The sequence below is a fragment of the Lepisosteus oculatus genome, chromosome 5 (assembly GCF_040954835.1).
Source record: "Lepisosteus oculatus isolate fLepOcu1 chromosome 5, fLepOcu1.hap2, whole genome shotgun sequence".
Lineage (NCBI taxonomy): Eukaryota > Metazoa > Chordata > Actinopteri > Semionotiformes > Lepisosteidae > Lepisosteus > Lepisosteus oculatus.
In genome coordinates this window covers 8,738,000-8,752,657 of record NC_090700.1, presented here as the reverse complement: position 1 = coordinate 8,752,657, position 14,658 = coordinate 8,738,000, and the positions used below count along the sequence as shown (strand labels likewise).

Here is a 14,658-nt window from a genome sequence, read left to right as displayed (position 1 = left end):
GTGCTGTACTTTTTAAAAAAGGTTTTCGCATTACTGTGTAGTCACTGCTGAAGAAGTGCTATGTCATTTTTTGACAAAAAATGTCAAGTTTGATGTCTCAAAAGACGTCACCACAGCTCCTCAGTGAACTAACAAGCATGAAGAATAAAGGATGTTTCATTAGACATGTCTTGTCACACTTCAGATGTACAGGCATGAAAGGAAAGATTTACTGTATAACCCCTTAGAGTCCAGTATAAGATGGACTAAATTTTTTGATACAACCTTACAAACTCATTATTTTCTTAAGAATGCAACCTTAGAAAAATTAGCTATAGCCAGTTTTGACACTGAGAATCATAAAAAAAACATGCTGAAAGTTCTGAGAGATAACCATTACAAAGTAAAAAAAATTGCTCTGGTCTTTGTGAGAAACCATTTTGTTAACCAATTATACTGGAATTTAGTTCTGCAATGTTAAACTAAATGAAAGACATTGAAAAAGTCTTGAATAGTCTTTACAGATTTTTCTTCTTTGGAAAAATATTCATAATCAACTGGCAGAGATGAGTGTGTTGTGCAGAGAGCCACTGATGAATTTGCCTGGATTACAGTATAGTTGCAATTAAAGCAGCTTGGTCTCATTTAGATTACAAAGCCCAGTTGATTTGGAAGCTGAAAACTGGAAGCTCATTGTGCTAAGAAAATATGAATGGCTGTTTTTATGAGAATTACAGCAATTTATATTAAGATTGTGTTAAAACGTAACTGTCTTTTTAAATAAACATCCTTTGCTTTTCCTTTTCCTTTTGCAGGAGTTCTCTGGATTACAAATTAAAAAACCCATATTGACTAAAAGCATCTTTAAATTTAAAAGTGTAACCTAAAGCTGTCCAGCAGTGCAAGAAATTGTTGTTGGATTACAGAATTCATAGTATGTGTAGTACAGTTTAAAATGTACACTGTTGATGACGTTTTGCATCAAAGGATCTTGGACAATTGAAAGCCAAAGTTGAGGTTACAAAACACCTTGTGGCCTGGACTGCGCACACTACTGTCCGCTAATCTGCCTGCATCGTGCTCAGCATAATAATAGATGTATGACATAGCTGCTTTTATACAGTATGTCCTGCTGGGACTCCGAATATGGGAAGTTTAACAATAAGAATTATGTGCTTCATGCAGGGTTTACACATACATAACACAGGATTTCTTGCTTTCATATACACAGCACAGCACTATTTTGATGTTCCACTAAATGCACAATGTAAACAATGTAATTTGTGGTGTAGGAGGTGGACAGTTTTTTAGAATGCACTTTCTGGAAAAACAATTTGTTATGCCATTGTCAGAGTCACACTGGAAACCAATAAAACATAACGTTTTTTTATAAAATGAGTATATGCTTCCATGTGTGTTTTATGAGAAAATCAATCCAAAAAAAATATCAATTGGGATATAAAATACTTTATAAGAATGCATTTTGCATATTAAATATCTAAAGCACAAAACAACGCTCTTTCAAGGTCACTTGGGTTTAAAGGAGCAGATGTGCTTCTTAAATTATTATTCCCTTGAAGAGCATACTTTTTTCTTAGTATTTTCAGTCTGAAGACCCATCTGCTTTATCAGTAAATGTGATAACTGAATAAATATCATACAATTTCTGTATGTTTATAGTGGATTTGTCTAACTATGTTAACAGATTAGCTCATTGTGAAGGTGTAGGTGCAGTTAGGTGTATGAGGAACTGAAAAATGCCACCCTCACTGCTCATCCATTCAAGTGACTAAGAGGTATTAATTAGCCATATGTTTGCAAATATGTGGAGTCTAACTACTGGCAGATAAGCAAAATTAATGGTTTGTAAAGCCAAGGCTATGGTTTTATAGACTTAAGAGGATTTGTTTTCCATTAGATGTTGTTTAGTTTGTTTTGGGATTTAAACTATGCCCAATATATTTTCAGCTGAAATAAGAACAACCATAAGACATACTTTCTAATTCCTGTTTTCTGTAAAGAGGCGAATTTGCATTTAATATTTTTGTGTAGATGTATATTATTTAGCCAACCTAATATTCAGATTACATGAGGTGTCTTGAAAGCTCACGGGGAAAAAAATAGTGCAAGGGCACTGAAATAGATTAGGCTAAAGAAAAGGGTTGTTAAGAAGGTCAGCACACACATTCATTTACCATCTTCACTGAAGACTGTAGTCTTTACCTGAATTTAAAACACATTTCTTTATCTAGTCCTTATTTTTAATTTTTTTTTTGTTCTAAGATTGATGCCAGCAACTTTCAAAGATTTTTTTTCTTGAGTGAAATGCTTCACAGGCAAATTTTTGGCAGAAGCATAGAGTATCATGAGGCAGTTAGGCCAGGATTGAGCTCTGCAGCAGAGTGATTACTTGGAAAACTCTGCCCATTTCTTTTTCTTCCTTTTTGGCAATTGTTCAACCAGTATATATGTACTCCTGCTGTCTGCTCTTCCGCCTGATGTAAAACTACAAGAGACCATTTCCACCAAAGCCAACAACATAACATTTGAAAACCAACCGATCAATCTCTCATTGAATGCGTTAACTTTTCAAAATATATTTTCAAACTGTTCTGAAGTTTTGTTATACATGTAAAAGGTATTGGACTAAATGGAAATTTTTATTGTTGTATTTTTGTATTCTCATAAATACCATCCTGCTGTTGGTAGTTTTTTTGGGAGGTTTACTCAGGAGGACATTAGAAAGGTACTAAATGATTCTCCACAGACATACTGGAGTTAAACCCAAGACTAGGTCCCATTCCACCAGGCCAGCAAGACTCACCATTCACTCACTTTCTATGTAGAATCCATAGAATCAGAGTGAGGATGCATTCCTAAGAATCTTCAAAATGGCTATTGATTTGCTTAGCTGTAGGAAATTATTTTCATTAGTGTTGCAACTGTTTGAAGGGTCTCATAATTTCTAGTCAGATATTCAGTAGTATTGGGGTCAAGGATTAAAATAGTGTCACGAACAAGGACACATGTAATTAAAGATAAGTTATTCAGTGGAGAACACAATAATGTTATTTAACAAAACACGTCTGAGCCCTCAAAACATTGTTTTTAACTGGGTATTGAGATGCTAACAGTTAAAGGTTTCATGATTTACAGATACAGTAAATGTTGATTTTTAAGGTTCTTTAACTGACTAACCAACATGAAACAAATAGGATAAATATTGTATTCAGTAGGGCTGAATAAAGCCTACTTTTATTTAATCTCAGGTAAAGCCATTACATCTCCTTCTTATTTTTATAAAAATCGTAAAAAATTCTTATTTTATAAAGTGATGCAAGTTTAAATTGTTGCATTTTTCTAATTCTTTTTTTATCCTCCAATCATTCATATCTTTATTTGAAAATACTCTTACATGGTCTAACTATTGTATACTCATACAGTACATCTATAGGATTAAGACTAATTGTCAGTTTGATACTGTTGATTTTTATAATTGAGTTGTTATTGAGAATTTCAGCAATTTAACAGAGCCTAGCATTGTATGGACTTCAAATCCAATGTCGAAATGTTGAAAGGAATCCACTGTTAGAAATCCGTCACAAGTTTGGCTTGCCAAAATGTCACTCGGAGCTCCCAAGATTAAAGTTTAAAAAAGCAATACTTTTATCTGCACAGTAATAATTTGACAGCTCTATAAAATAGTATGTCTTATCAACTCTTTCAACATCCAACGTTTCATGCCAGAGCTCAACCTCTTTTTCCAAAGTCCATTTTTATATCTTACAAAAAGGAATAATACAAAAGTAACATGGACAAAGTTAAGTTAATTTAAATGAAACATAATTATAAAATGATGTAATCAAGTTGATCATGTTTTACTGTACATTCAGTTAAATTCTTGACACTATGAATGGAAAATATTATAATAGGGAAGAAGGTATAGAGTTTAAAGATTGTGTTTAATAAATTCTCAGTAACCCATACTCTCAAGATTAGCTTAAAACTTAGGTTAGATTACTCTCACAATAAGCTTCTGTTATTGTATTTGTAACTTTTCATATTTGAAGTTGTGCAGTGTTGTGGCATAGTTGTTAGAATTGCTGCCTTGCAGTTGTAGGGCCCTGGGTTCAGTTCCTGGGATGGAGTTTGTAGGTTCTTTCCATGTTCACATGACGTTCCTCCAGCAGTCCAGAGACATACTGATAGGTTAATTGGCTTTGGTGTGCGTGTGTGTGTGTTAGTGTCTGCGTGCGGCCTGAGGTGGACTGGTATCACATCAAGGGTATCACATCTAGCTTGCTTGCTGGAAAAGGCTCTGGTTTCCCCACAACCTGTATTGGATGAAGCAGTTAGAAAATGGATGGATGGATATTTGAAGTTTAGAGTCCTAAAAGATGGCTGAGGGCATATTTCTAAGCACCTCCACATGAGAAAAATAGTTATTATTAGTTTATTCTGAAACTGGATAATATAATTTCAAGGAATAGTACGTTGTAAGCAGTTCAACCATGCAAAGATGACCAATTTCAACTCAGTTGGCTATGGCTATCTCTATAAAGTTGGAATGAAAAAAGGAATTCAGCTACTGAATTACCAGGAAACATTTTTAGGGTTGGTTTTAAAAGAGTATAGGGTAATTTCTGCAGTTGATCTCCTCTTCTTTGACATAAATCTTAATATATGAATAAATATTGCATTTGCTGGACACAGAGACAAACACATTACCTTACCTCGTCTTTTAATCTAGGCACTAATTTCACACATCATAATTGATTTGCCTGGTTATTTATTAGAAACCCAGGGAGAACCAACAAACCAATAAAAGAGCTGTAATGTGTTTCTGGGTTTTCCGCTGACTGTAGTGTTTTGAGGGCAGCTTATGCTTCACTAAGCTCGTCTTTTCTCTTTTCTTCTTAGCGATCTATCATGGTTACCTCTTCCCCCACTGTGTCCCGCACTCCATCAATCTGTCCCAAAGGGCATTTCTTTTGTTGACCTTGTGAAATATCTTTGTGTCTTTTTCTGTCTTTAGCATTCATTCTTTTTTGTTTCCTGCTGACTATATGATTTCCTTATCTTCCCAGCTGTGGTGCGAATTAGTCAGGTAACAGTGATTAGAACAAAAGTTTTGCTTTAGGGCAAAATACTTTTGTGTTCAGGAGCACCTAGAGTTTAGCATCCGTGGTTTAAAAGCAACTGGATGCACAGTTGTGGGGTTGTGAAGATGACCCCTTTGACCTAAAACAAGCCCCTTCTCTTGTGTCAGCATCTAAGCTTCTAAGATTAGTTTTGTTTGATGTTTATGCATATGCATGTTTTTTAAATGTCCCTTTAGTTAACTTCACTTTACAGTACAATTTAGTTGACGCTACTCTATTTTGGTACCTTGGTCTAAAAAAATCAACAAGTTCAACCTGGAGCCTAATTCTATCCAGGGCTTCAGTGCTTCTATACAGCATTTCTTACTATTTCAGCAAACTTTACCTAAGGATAACGTGCAAGTATTTGGTAAATTGTGTTCAATACTGTAATAATTCAATTCTGTCATATGTAATTCAGATCTGCATTTCTGTCCGTATGCGTTTATTCCCCTTAATCTATTCACGCCTGAACTCTCAATGCAAAAGTTCATTATGTCCTGGATAAACACCCATTATAGACATGCATGGTTTTTCACTGTTTTATTCTATTTGTGTTTCAGCCATGCACCTGTTTGGCCTAAATTGGCACCTGCAACCCATGCAGAGGCAGATGTTTCAGCTTGGAGAAGACAGTGATAGCAGCCTGCCAGTGCCTACAGATATGGCACAGCCACCCCTGGGAAACACAGGCTTAGAGCTGCCTGACAGAAAAGGCAAAAGCCCAGATGATGGTAAGGAGTGTGGAATGTCTGGATGTTTAGCCTAACTTTAAGCATGTGTTGTAATGTAATGTCCCCCTTATCCTCTCCAAAGCCATAATCTGAATAACCAGATGCCAACCTTATATTAATTTTAGCCTTTCAGAAAGCCAATTAGATTATTTTTTGTATGAAGAATGCACGTGAGCGAATTTGTTAAAAGCTTTTTGTTTTAAAGTATGTATTGCTTTGTATTCTTTTCAGTCCATTTTCATTCAGATTTGTTTGCGTGTGCCTGTGTACTCATGTGCACAAGGGAATGTATAATGTGCTAATTGAGGTAATTTCTGATGTTTAAGTTACACATGCAGGAAATAGATATCTGTTAATGATGAATGTCTTTAACTGCAAAGTGGTAGTAGATTTATCACCAGGTATGTGCTACTGCAGGTAACTGAAATAGCATTTTATTGTTTTATATCATCACTTCCATGGAGTTTATTCTTGATACTTTGTATATTTTTTAATGCTGTTCTCTTCCAAAAGAAAGTGCTCAATTTTTTCTTCAGTAAAGTATGTTTAGAAAATATTATTTTTCCACCAAAGAAAAAAAAGGAAACTTCTAACAGTTAATGACACCAAAGTACTATACTGACCATTCATTGTTATGGAAACCTTATCTCTGTGAAAAAGGAAAATTTAGCCAATACCATCCAGACTCAATAAGCGGGTAATAATCCAGCATTTCCATACAGTATATTTTAAAGAAAAGTAGTAATTGGAGAATCACAAGTTAAAGGGGCTATGCTGATTTAGTTCTCTCAGAAAGAACAAACTGGAGTGCTTAATCTCTCATCCAATTTGGAACTGAGACCGATTCCAGCAGCCCATGGCAATCTGCATTGTAATCCAATGAGAAGTCATGACAGTGACTGTGAGTGGAATAATATGATCTGTTCCTGGAAGGAAGCACAGGCAGCTTTGGGGATTCTGCAACGAAAGGCTGGAAGGGGATTAGTTTCTCTGTCCCCATCTAAAGAGAAGCATTCCTTTCATCTCTTAATTTGGGCTCTTTACTGGCAACAGAATAAAGGATACAACAGTTTGGCACTATCCCCGTGGTATTGAAGGTTATACAGCATAAAAGTTTGCTCAATCCCAGTCTTTAACAAATGGTCTCAATTTGGTCATCTTAATTGCCTCAGGAAGTGGACAAAGGTGCAAAATCAGATCCCCCAATTATCATATAGATTAATCCCAGAGTTGGGTGTTTGCGATACCAGACCGTCAAAGTTTTTTGTAAACATTGGTGATAGAAAAGGAAAGCCCCCTGAGGCAGGTCTTTGTGAATGGCAGCAGCGGTTGAAGGAAAATCAATAACTATGGCTTTCTAATTCTGCCATATAGTATAGCTTTGTCAAGCAAAATACAGCAAATCAATTTATTTCAACCCACACATTTATATGTGAAACTGTGTGTGGCTCAACAAACTGTGTCTATGCGCACATGTTCATGTTTGCACCTCAGATGTGTCTGTTATCTAGACATTACAGTCAAGGTCACATTATTTCAATAATAATTATGTTGTGGAGGTCAAATTGTTTGGGTGGAAATTAGGCTGAATGCTCTTAATTTGGGAATTTTGGTTTTCTTTAAAATGATGATAATTCTTTGCATTTATATATCACTTTTCATTCTAAAGGATCCCAGAGTGTTTTATTTATAGTAGGGGACCTCCTCATGTACTTCCAAAGTACAGCACTGAGATCTTTAATGACCAAGTAGCCAGGACATCATTTTAATTTTTCGTGTTAAGGATGCCACAACCTATGGCACACTGTCACCATATTGGGACACTAAATTTGTTTAAAACTTCTTGTCCAGAGGGAAGAATGACTCAGGTTACAGGGTGGTTGCAGTACAGTAATTGTGACAGTATATGGACACTATAAAAAACTATAAAAAGACACTATAAAAATCAGTATAGGTAATAAAAACTTAAATATAAACTTAAACTTAATATAAACTTAAATCTATATACTTTTATATAGCCTTTCAAGAAGATTTTACCTGTAGGTGTCCTAAAATAGCTGTCCAACATAAGTTGATGTTTTGTCCAAACCTTGCTTGATAGATCAACCGATATGTATTGCAGATATGGATTATTTAATTTCAATACATTTGTAATATATTAAAGAACTGCTCCCTCCAGGTTTAAATGGTAATTCCTTCTAAATTGAATTGGTTATTATTAGTTTTGTATAACATTTGGTATTAAAACTTTAGCTGAAGAGACATGCCAAATATTTAATTATCTGTGCTGAATTACAGACAAGATGTAATTTCAAGATTTGTGAATTTCATTTGGAACTTTAAAAGCTTTTAACTCAAGACAAATGCCATTTGCAACATTAACCTCAAACACTAATTGCTCATTTGCAGCTTAGTTATAAAACAGAAATATCCCTGTGAATATTTGAGTAATCTGTTATATCTAGAATGTGCATTGATTGAGAATTTGGTTTCTCGGGCTTCTGTAAATGGTAGGTGTGCAGGGTGTCTTTTTTCAGGTGTTGCACATCCTAAATAATTAACTATTGGACAGGAGAGAGACTTCCTACCATCTGCTGTAGTTAGTGTAGTTTTATGCCGTTCTGTTTCCTAAATCCCATGGGTTCTGTTTTGTGGATGTCTAGTTTAATAGAAATCACATTTAAATTTGGCTCTACTTCATTGGCAAGCAGATGTTGGCATTTCCATGCAGTTTCAATGAGTTCAAGAGATTTTTAAGCATATGGAACTTGCTACTATGCCTTATTATTATTGATATTTGCTGGTAGCCTTCAGAAATATTTGAAATAAGGAAATGGCACCTTATTGGTAAAGGCAAGTATCTCAGAAAATACCGAACATATTAAGTATGGCTTAAAAAGTTGAATTAAACACACATTTCAAATGAACATTTTTGTTTTTAGGGTATTTATTATCCTGGACACTTTATAAATCAGCTTTAAACCAGTATAATCCAATTTTCAATGACCAGTACAAAAACACATATATGTATTTAGACATGTCTAGTAATACAGTATTCAATATCTGTTTAATACCATTAGTTCCAAAGCCACCAAGTATTGTCAGTCTAGCAGAAGGTGGCCATTTGCATCATTTGGTTGTGTTGTTGTGTTTGACCAGCTATATTATTGCTACAAAATCTACCCATCCATTCAACATGGCAACAAAAAAAATTCTAGAGACAAAGAAGGAAAGAGGAAAAAAAATACTCCAGAGCAGATATTTGAAAAGACAAGATCAAAAGAAAAAAAAACTACAGAGCTGCCTTCATTTTGTTAAAGTACTGAATTGCAGAAGTTTTCTGATCTTCTAAATATCACTAGATTATATTATTTTACATTCCAGGCTTTGGTAATCCAGTGTGATTTTGTATCTGAGAAAAAGTTTATAATGCATATGTATACCACACTAATAACCGACTGTTTCCTTTATACCGTATGGCTATTGAAAATCCCCACAACTGGATCACAAATGTTTCATTATTAATGAATTATGTTAATTCACAGTTAATTAACCAATTGCTACTAATTCATAAACTCTTCTGTTACAGTTAAACCTGATGGTATGCTCCCAGAAGACAGCTTTATAGACATGGGAGAGATTGACATTGGGAGAAAGGTCACGCAGAAGATCCCCCCTGGAATTTTCTGGCGATCTCAGGTGTTCGTCGATCACCCCATGTACCTCAAATTCAACGTGTCATTGGGAAAAGATGCTTTGGTGGGAATTTATGGAAGAAGAGGCCTGCCTCCCTCTCATACACAGGTAACTGAGAACTGCTGAAAGTTTTGGAGTGTGGCAGGAGATGCCTTACAAGGCATTCGATCTAGTAGTCAGAAATTATAGAATTTGCAGAGCAGAAGACTACAGAAGTTGAAAAGAATGTAAGATTACTACGTACATCTTTTCAGTGATTTGACTAAAATCACATTTACGTAAGAACATAAAACATAGTTCTTTCAAAGTTTTTAGAATTGTAAATTGTGGCTTTTGTTAAAATTTGGAATTCTCCATTTAGACATTAAACAATTAATCTAAAAATAATTGTCCTTGTGCTAATCTGCATGCAATTTAGAAGTAAAACAATTGTTTTTGTCGTTTTATATTATTTTTTATCTCCGATTTCCACACAGCAAAGTTAATTTTGCATGTACTCTGATCATTCTGAAAATCCATAAAATTCTTTTCACGCAAATCTGTATTTTTAAATGATAAATTAGAAGTTGTATACCTTCACTAGAAAAGGAAACTGAATGACTAACATAATTACAGTCAGTAGTTGAAACCATGTTTTGAAATACTTTTCCATAACCAATAGTTTTTTTTTAAATCAATTGATGTTTTTGAAGGAGTTTTTTTTTTAGTACTCTGAAAACAAAGTTGTTTTCTACACCGTTTGATGCCATGAGGTGGGGGGGGGCGGTAACCTGTTGGGTTAAAAGTAGGCAGACTCAAGACAAGAAAACACCTTAGGCAAATTATACTGAAAAAAATAAACAGAAGTCACTTCCTTCTGGCAGTGGTAAAAAGTAACCCCCAGATCAAAGAAGCTGGTCTACCCTGATAAAAAAATGTGTATCACAAAACAAAAAGAAAGTCAACTTGTCAACATAGTAGAAAACAAATAATTTTCTTTTCTCAAAAAATTGAAAATATACTTTTCTTCTCAAAGCTTGAGAAATAAATCTAGTCATTTTTCTTTACAGAACAATTCCAATCTTGCCTTCTTAATAATAAAAAAATCTATTAATAGCCTTAGTATCTAGTCTTTCTTTTATTGCTTTTCTGAATAGAGAGAAAAGCTATGGGTGCTTGTTAAAGCCATTTTATCTTCCTACTTCTCCTGGCCTCTTTTAGTCTCTTCTACAGAGTGATACAGTATATACAGGTCTCTTACTTAATTCTTTAGGATTTCTTTGTAGTACTTTGCACTGCTCTTTTCTTTCCTGTGCTTTGCTATAGTTTAGTTTAATACAATAATAAATTTAGTTTTTTTAATACAAAAAACTTTTTAATTATAATAAATTTAATAAATTATTATTATAAATTATTATATAATAAATTATAAAAATGTAATTGTATTAAATCTTTATTAGTAAAAAATAAAAGTTTTAATACAATAATCCATTTTCTTCCAACCTGCTCTCTGTATGTTCTTTCAGCAAATGAGAATTTGTGAAATCACCAAATACTGTCAAATGTAGTTTGTGTGCAGTAAGAAATTAATCACTTTCCCAGTGTTTCTCTCTGGGTTTGAGGTTTATAGGCCCGTTGGTAAGAAAACACCTCTATCTTCTTAAGTTCCTTGTGGCAGTTTACATCATGGTATCTAAGTCTGTTCCACCATCTTAATGCAGTCAGAAGTCCTATTGAAGTCTGTGACGCTCTTCCTAATGTACTTCCCATTCAGTACACTGCCCCTAGTGGCATCACAATAGATACATTAAATTGGGACTTTTCTATGAGATCATTTAAAGTCAAATGAGAAAATGTGTTTTTTAAAAATATTAACCTTTGTTTTTACTGTTTGTCCTTAAATTCTTCATTTCCTTTCTTTACAATAAACTTGTTATTACTTTACTTTAAAATAGTGTTGTATTACTTTTTTCTTTCACTGATTTGACAGATATAGGCTTTATGTATCTGGAAATTATTACTTTGAATTACAGAGAGTTATTGATCAATAACAATGGAGTTACTGTTTCTGGTTTAAACCAAGTTTAAAATAGACTTTATAAATCTGGTTTAATAGCAAATTAAGTGTCAAAAAATTTCACATAGCTGCCTATTCTGTGGGTAATCGAGGTGATGTTGGTGCATGGTCAGGCCCAAATTTTGCCAGTTGTAAGAGCTGCTAAACACCAATTTGCAATGCAGAAATTGGATTAAAATTTAGCAAACTATTAAGTGAGAATGCTCTCATCTTACCATTTGTCAGAACAGAGTGGGCGGCTCTTTTTTAAAACAACTATACCACTGCACCTGGCGTACAAAGGAGAATCTTCCCCGTGATAGAAGACCCTTAAAAAATGAAGGCTTGCCACCTGTGCTGTCTCATGGTTATTTCAATCTTCTGTGTCTTCAGTTTGACTTTGTGGAGCTGCTGGACGGGAGGCGGCTGTTAGCTCAAGATGTGCGCGGCTTGGAAGGACCCCCAGGCCAGCACCGGAGCTTGGTGCCCGTCATCCACCATGACACGGGATTCATCCAGTACATGGACTCGGGCATCTGGCATCTGGCCGTCTACAATGATGGCAAAGAAGCAGAGCAGGTCTCCTTCATTACCACTGCCATAGGTGAGGTGCTTGGCCTGCCATCTGCCTGGGAGATCACTTCCGTCTCCTAGGAGGTTTTCCACAACTATGATTTTAACTTTTTTTTCCTACAGCATTACTCATTTTTCATTTTAAGTTAAAAAATGTGATTGCTAATGAAGGTTAACTAAGGACCACAAGAAGGCAGTTGGCGGGAATGGTCAATGGTTTTTAACCTCCCTGGTATAGAGCAGTGACTTGGATATGTCTGTCTCATTGTGAACATATAATGTGGTCATTAGCTTTGGTGTCTTGCACTACAGGGATTTCAGGCTTTTGATAATGTACGTAGAACGTTGCGGCTCGATTTCAATGTCTGTGATTGTGGCCTGCCCCTAATGTTGTTTCAGGTCATTATTTGATCCAATTTTCATTTACTTTCCATTCACAAATCTCATTTCCTACAGTTATAACTATCAACCCACAACAGATTCAGATTTCTGTCCTTTTTGTTGTATAAGATACAATTCCAAGACTAAAATGCCAGGTTTCTTTTTCAGGAGGGGGGTCCTATACATTTTATTTCCGCATTAGCATTTGGGCTTTCACAAACAGCTTTGATGGTATCATTTTAAAGGCAGGTGACAAGCTTAGACGTTTAATGCATGTTTACTGTGTGATTTTTCTCTGTTTTGCTTCCTTTCATTAAAGTTCTATAGCCAGAACCCATCCATGACACAGATCTCTGAGCAGCAGACTGATGGTAACTTTTAAACGTTCCAACACACTCACATTTATTGGAATAAAACCAGCAACCAAAGATGAAAAGAATGCACAGTGCTATCCTACTGAGATCAACTCAGCAATAGAGGGAGATTCAGAATATATATGATTAGAAGAGAGTGGAAACAGGGGACCTTGTTTACTGTAATGCTCAGCACCTCAGCAGGATAGAAGTGAGGTACCTTATGTAGGTTAGTTTTGCTGAACAGGAGTGTACTGTAAATCTTTGAACAAAAAATCAGCCAAAAGCCTGAGTATTCCAGAGACTGCACCAATGAGATGGCTGTCTTAAAGATCCAGCGACAGAGCTCAACAACAGCTGCTGCCTCTGGCCTTGTGGACAGGGCTGATTAGGTCACAGTATACCTTAGAGCAAAGGCAGGAGAAAATGTTTCCCTTTTTGGAAATAGGTCGTTGTAGCAATGTCCTTCAATAGCAAAAAACTAAGCTTGTTATTTTTTGTTACTGAATATTTGGTTAAACAGCATGGTATTTAGCACATTTCAGTACATTTTTTGTAGTTATTAAAGATAAGCTCATGTAAATGTGGAAATTCATTAATGTTTTTCTGTTCCATATCAACTACAAACAACTTTAACCACACACAGTATCATTAGGGGGTTTCTTGGAATATAACCATAAAAAATTGTGTAATTTTCAACAGAATGCATCTGACACATTGGAAATCACGGACACAGTACTTAATTTATGTTACAATAAAATACAGCAACATAAACACAATTTAGACAAAAGACAAACAAATACATTGTTTAGAATATTGAAACCTTATCTGTTGTTGAATATTACCTAACATCTCAAGGCATGATTCCTTTGAACTTCCTACCATTTTTATTTCTGTTAATTTCAGTCATTTTGTTTCTTTATTTGTCTCTTCTCGACCAAGGTTTCTGAACAGCTACACATATTCCTTATTTTTATGCCTTTTGCACAGCTTGAAATGAAAGACAAAGAACGCATCTTACTTTTTCAGTGTTATGGGCCTTCTCTTTACCTTCTTTAGTCATTTTTTTTTTCCACTGGTACAATTCATCCACATCTAAGTGTGTTCTGGTGATCTTGTTCCTGTAAATTCCCCTGGAGCAGACTGTGTTGTGCTTCAGTCATCTGCTGCTCACTAACAGTGCCTTCACATGCACCCTCCCAGCGCAGGCAACCTTTAACAGCTTTCAGGGCAGAATGATTTTTAGTCACTGCTGTTTGCCTCCAGCCAGCTTTCAGAGGTGCTGCTTTCTCTGGCTACCACTCTGTTGAAAAACAGAGTTCACCTAAGATCTTCACAAGCACTTTATAGCTTCAGATGAAGGCTCTCAAATGAAGTTTGATTCATGTTTGCTGGCTAGGAAAAGCATTCAGGGTGGACGTTTTTTGTTTTGTCTTTAAAGGTTAGGAGCTTTTTCATATGAAGGAGAGGAAAAGGCAGAGAATGGGGGAAAAGCTTACCTTGAACAAGCCAGAAGCAGTTACTTTTTTAGATATTCGTTATATTGCATCAGATTTATTAACTGTATTTATGAATTGGCTGTATTGAGGTTAGCAAAGAGAACAATTACACATAAAATATTGGAGGAATTGATGCTGAAAATATGATGTCCCAACGCTTTCTAAAATTTTTTTTTTTACTTAATGACCAGTATAATTTATTTTACAGTACCTATGCATTCATATACAGTGGTACAGTTCTAAAGTAAAAAAGTACTGTACGCTAAT

General features: G+C 35.1%; 1 protein-coding gene across 14 annotated transcripts in view; it reads left to right on the top strand.

The window, feature by feature from the left end:
* tenm4 (teneurin transmembrane protein 4) overlaps nucleotides 1–14,658 on the top strand; it is a 427,071-nt gene that overhangs the window by 323,513 nt on the left and 88,900 nt on the right. For all 14 annotated transcript variants that reach the window (XM_069190054.1, XM_069190066.1, XM_069190065.1 and 11 more), the window contains 3 exons: nucleotides 5,684–5,854; nucleotides 9,444–9,658; nucleotides 11,979–12,189. In XM_069190054.1, the coding sequence (XP_069046155.1) occupies nucleotides 5,684–5,854; nucleotides 9,444–9,658; nucleotides 11,979–12,189 (597 nt within the window). The remainder of the gene's footprint in view (nucleotides 1–5,683; nucleotides 5,855–9,443; nucleotides 9,659–11,978; nucleotides 12,190–14,658) is intronic.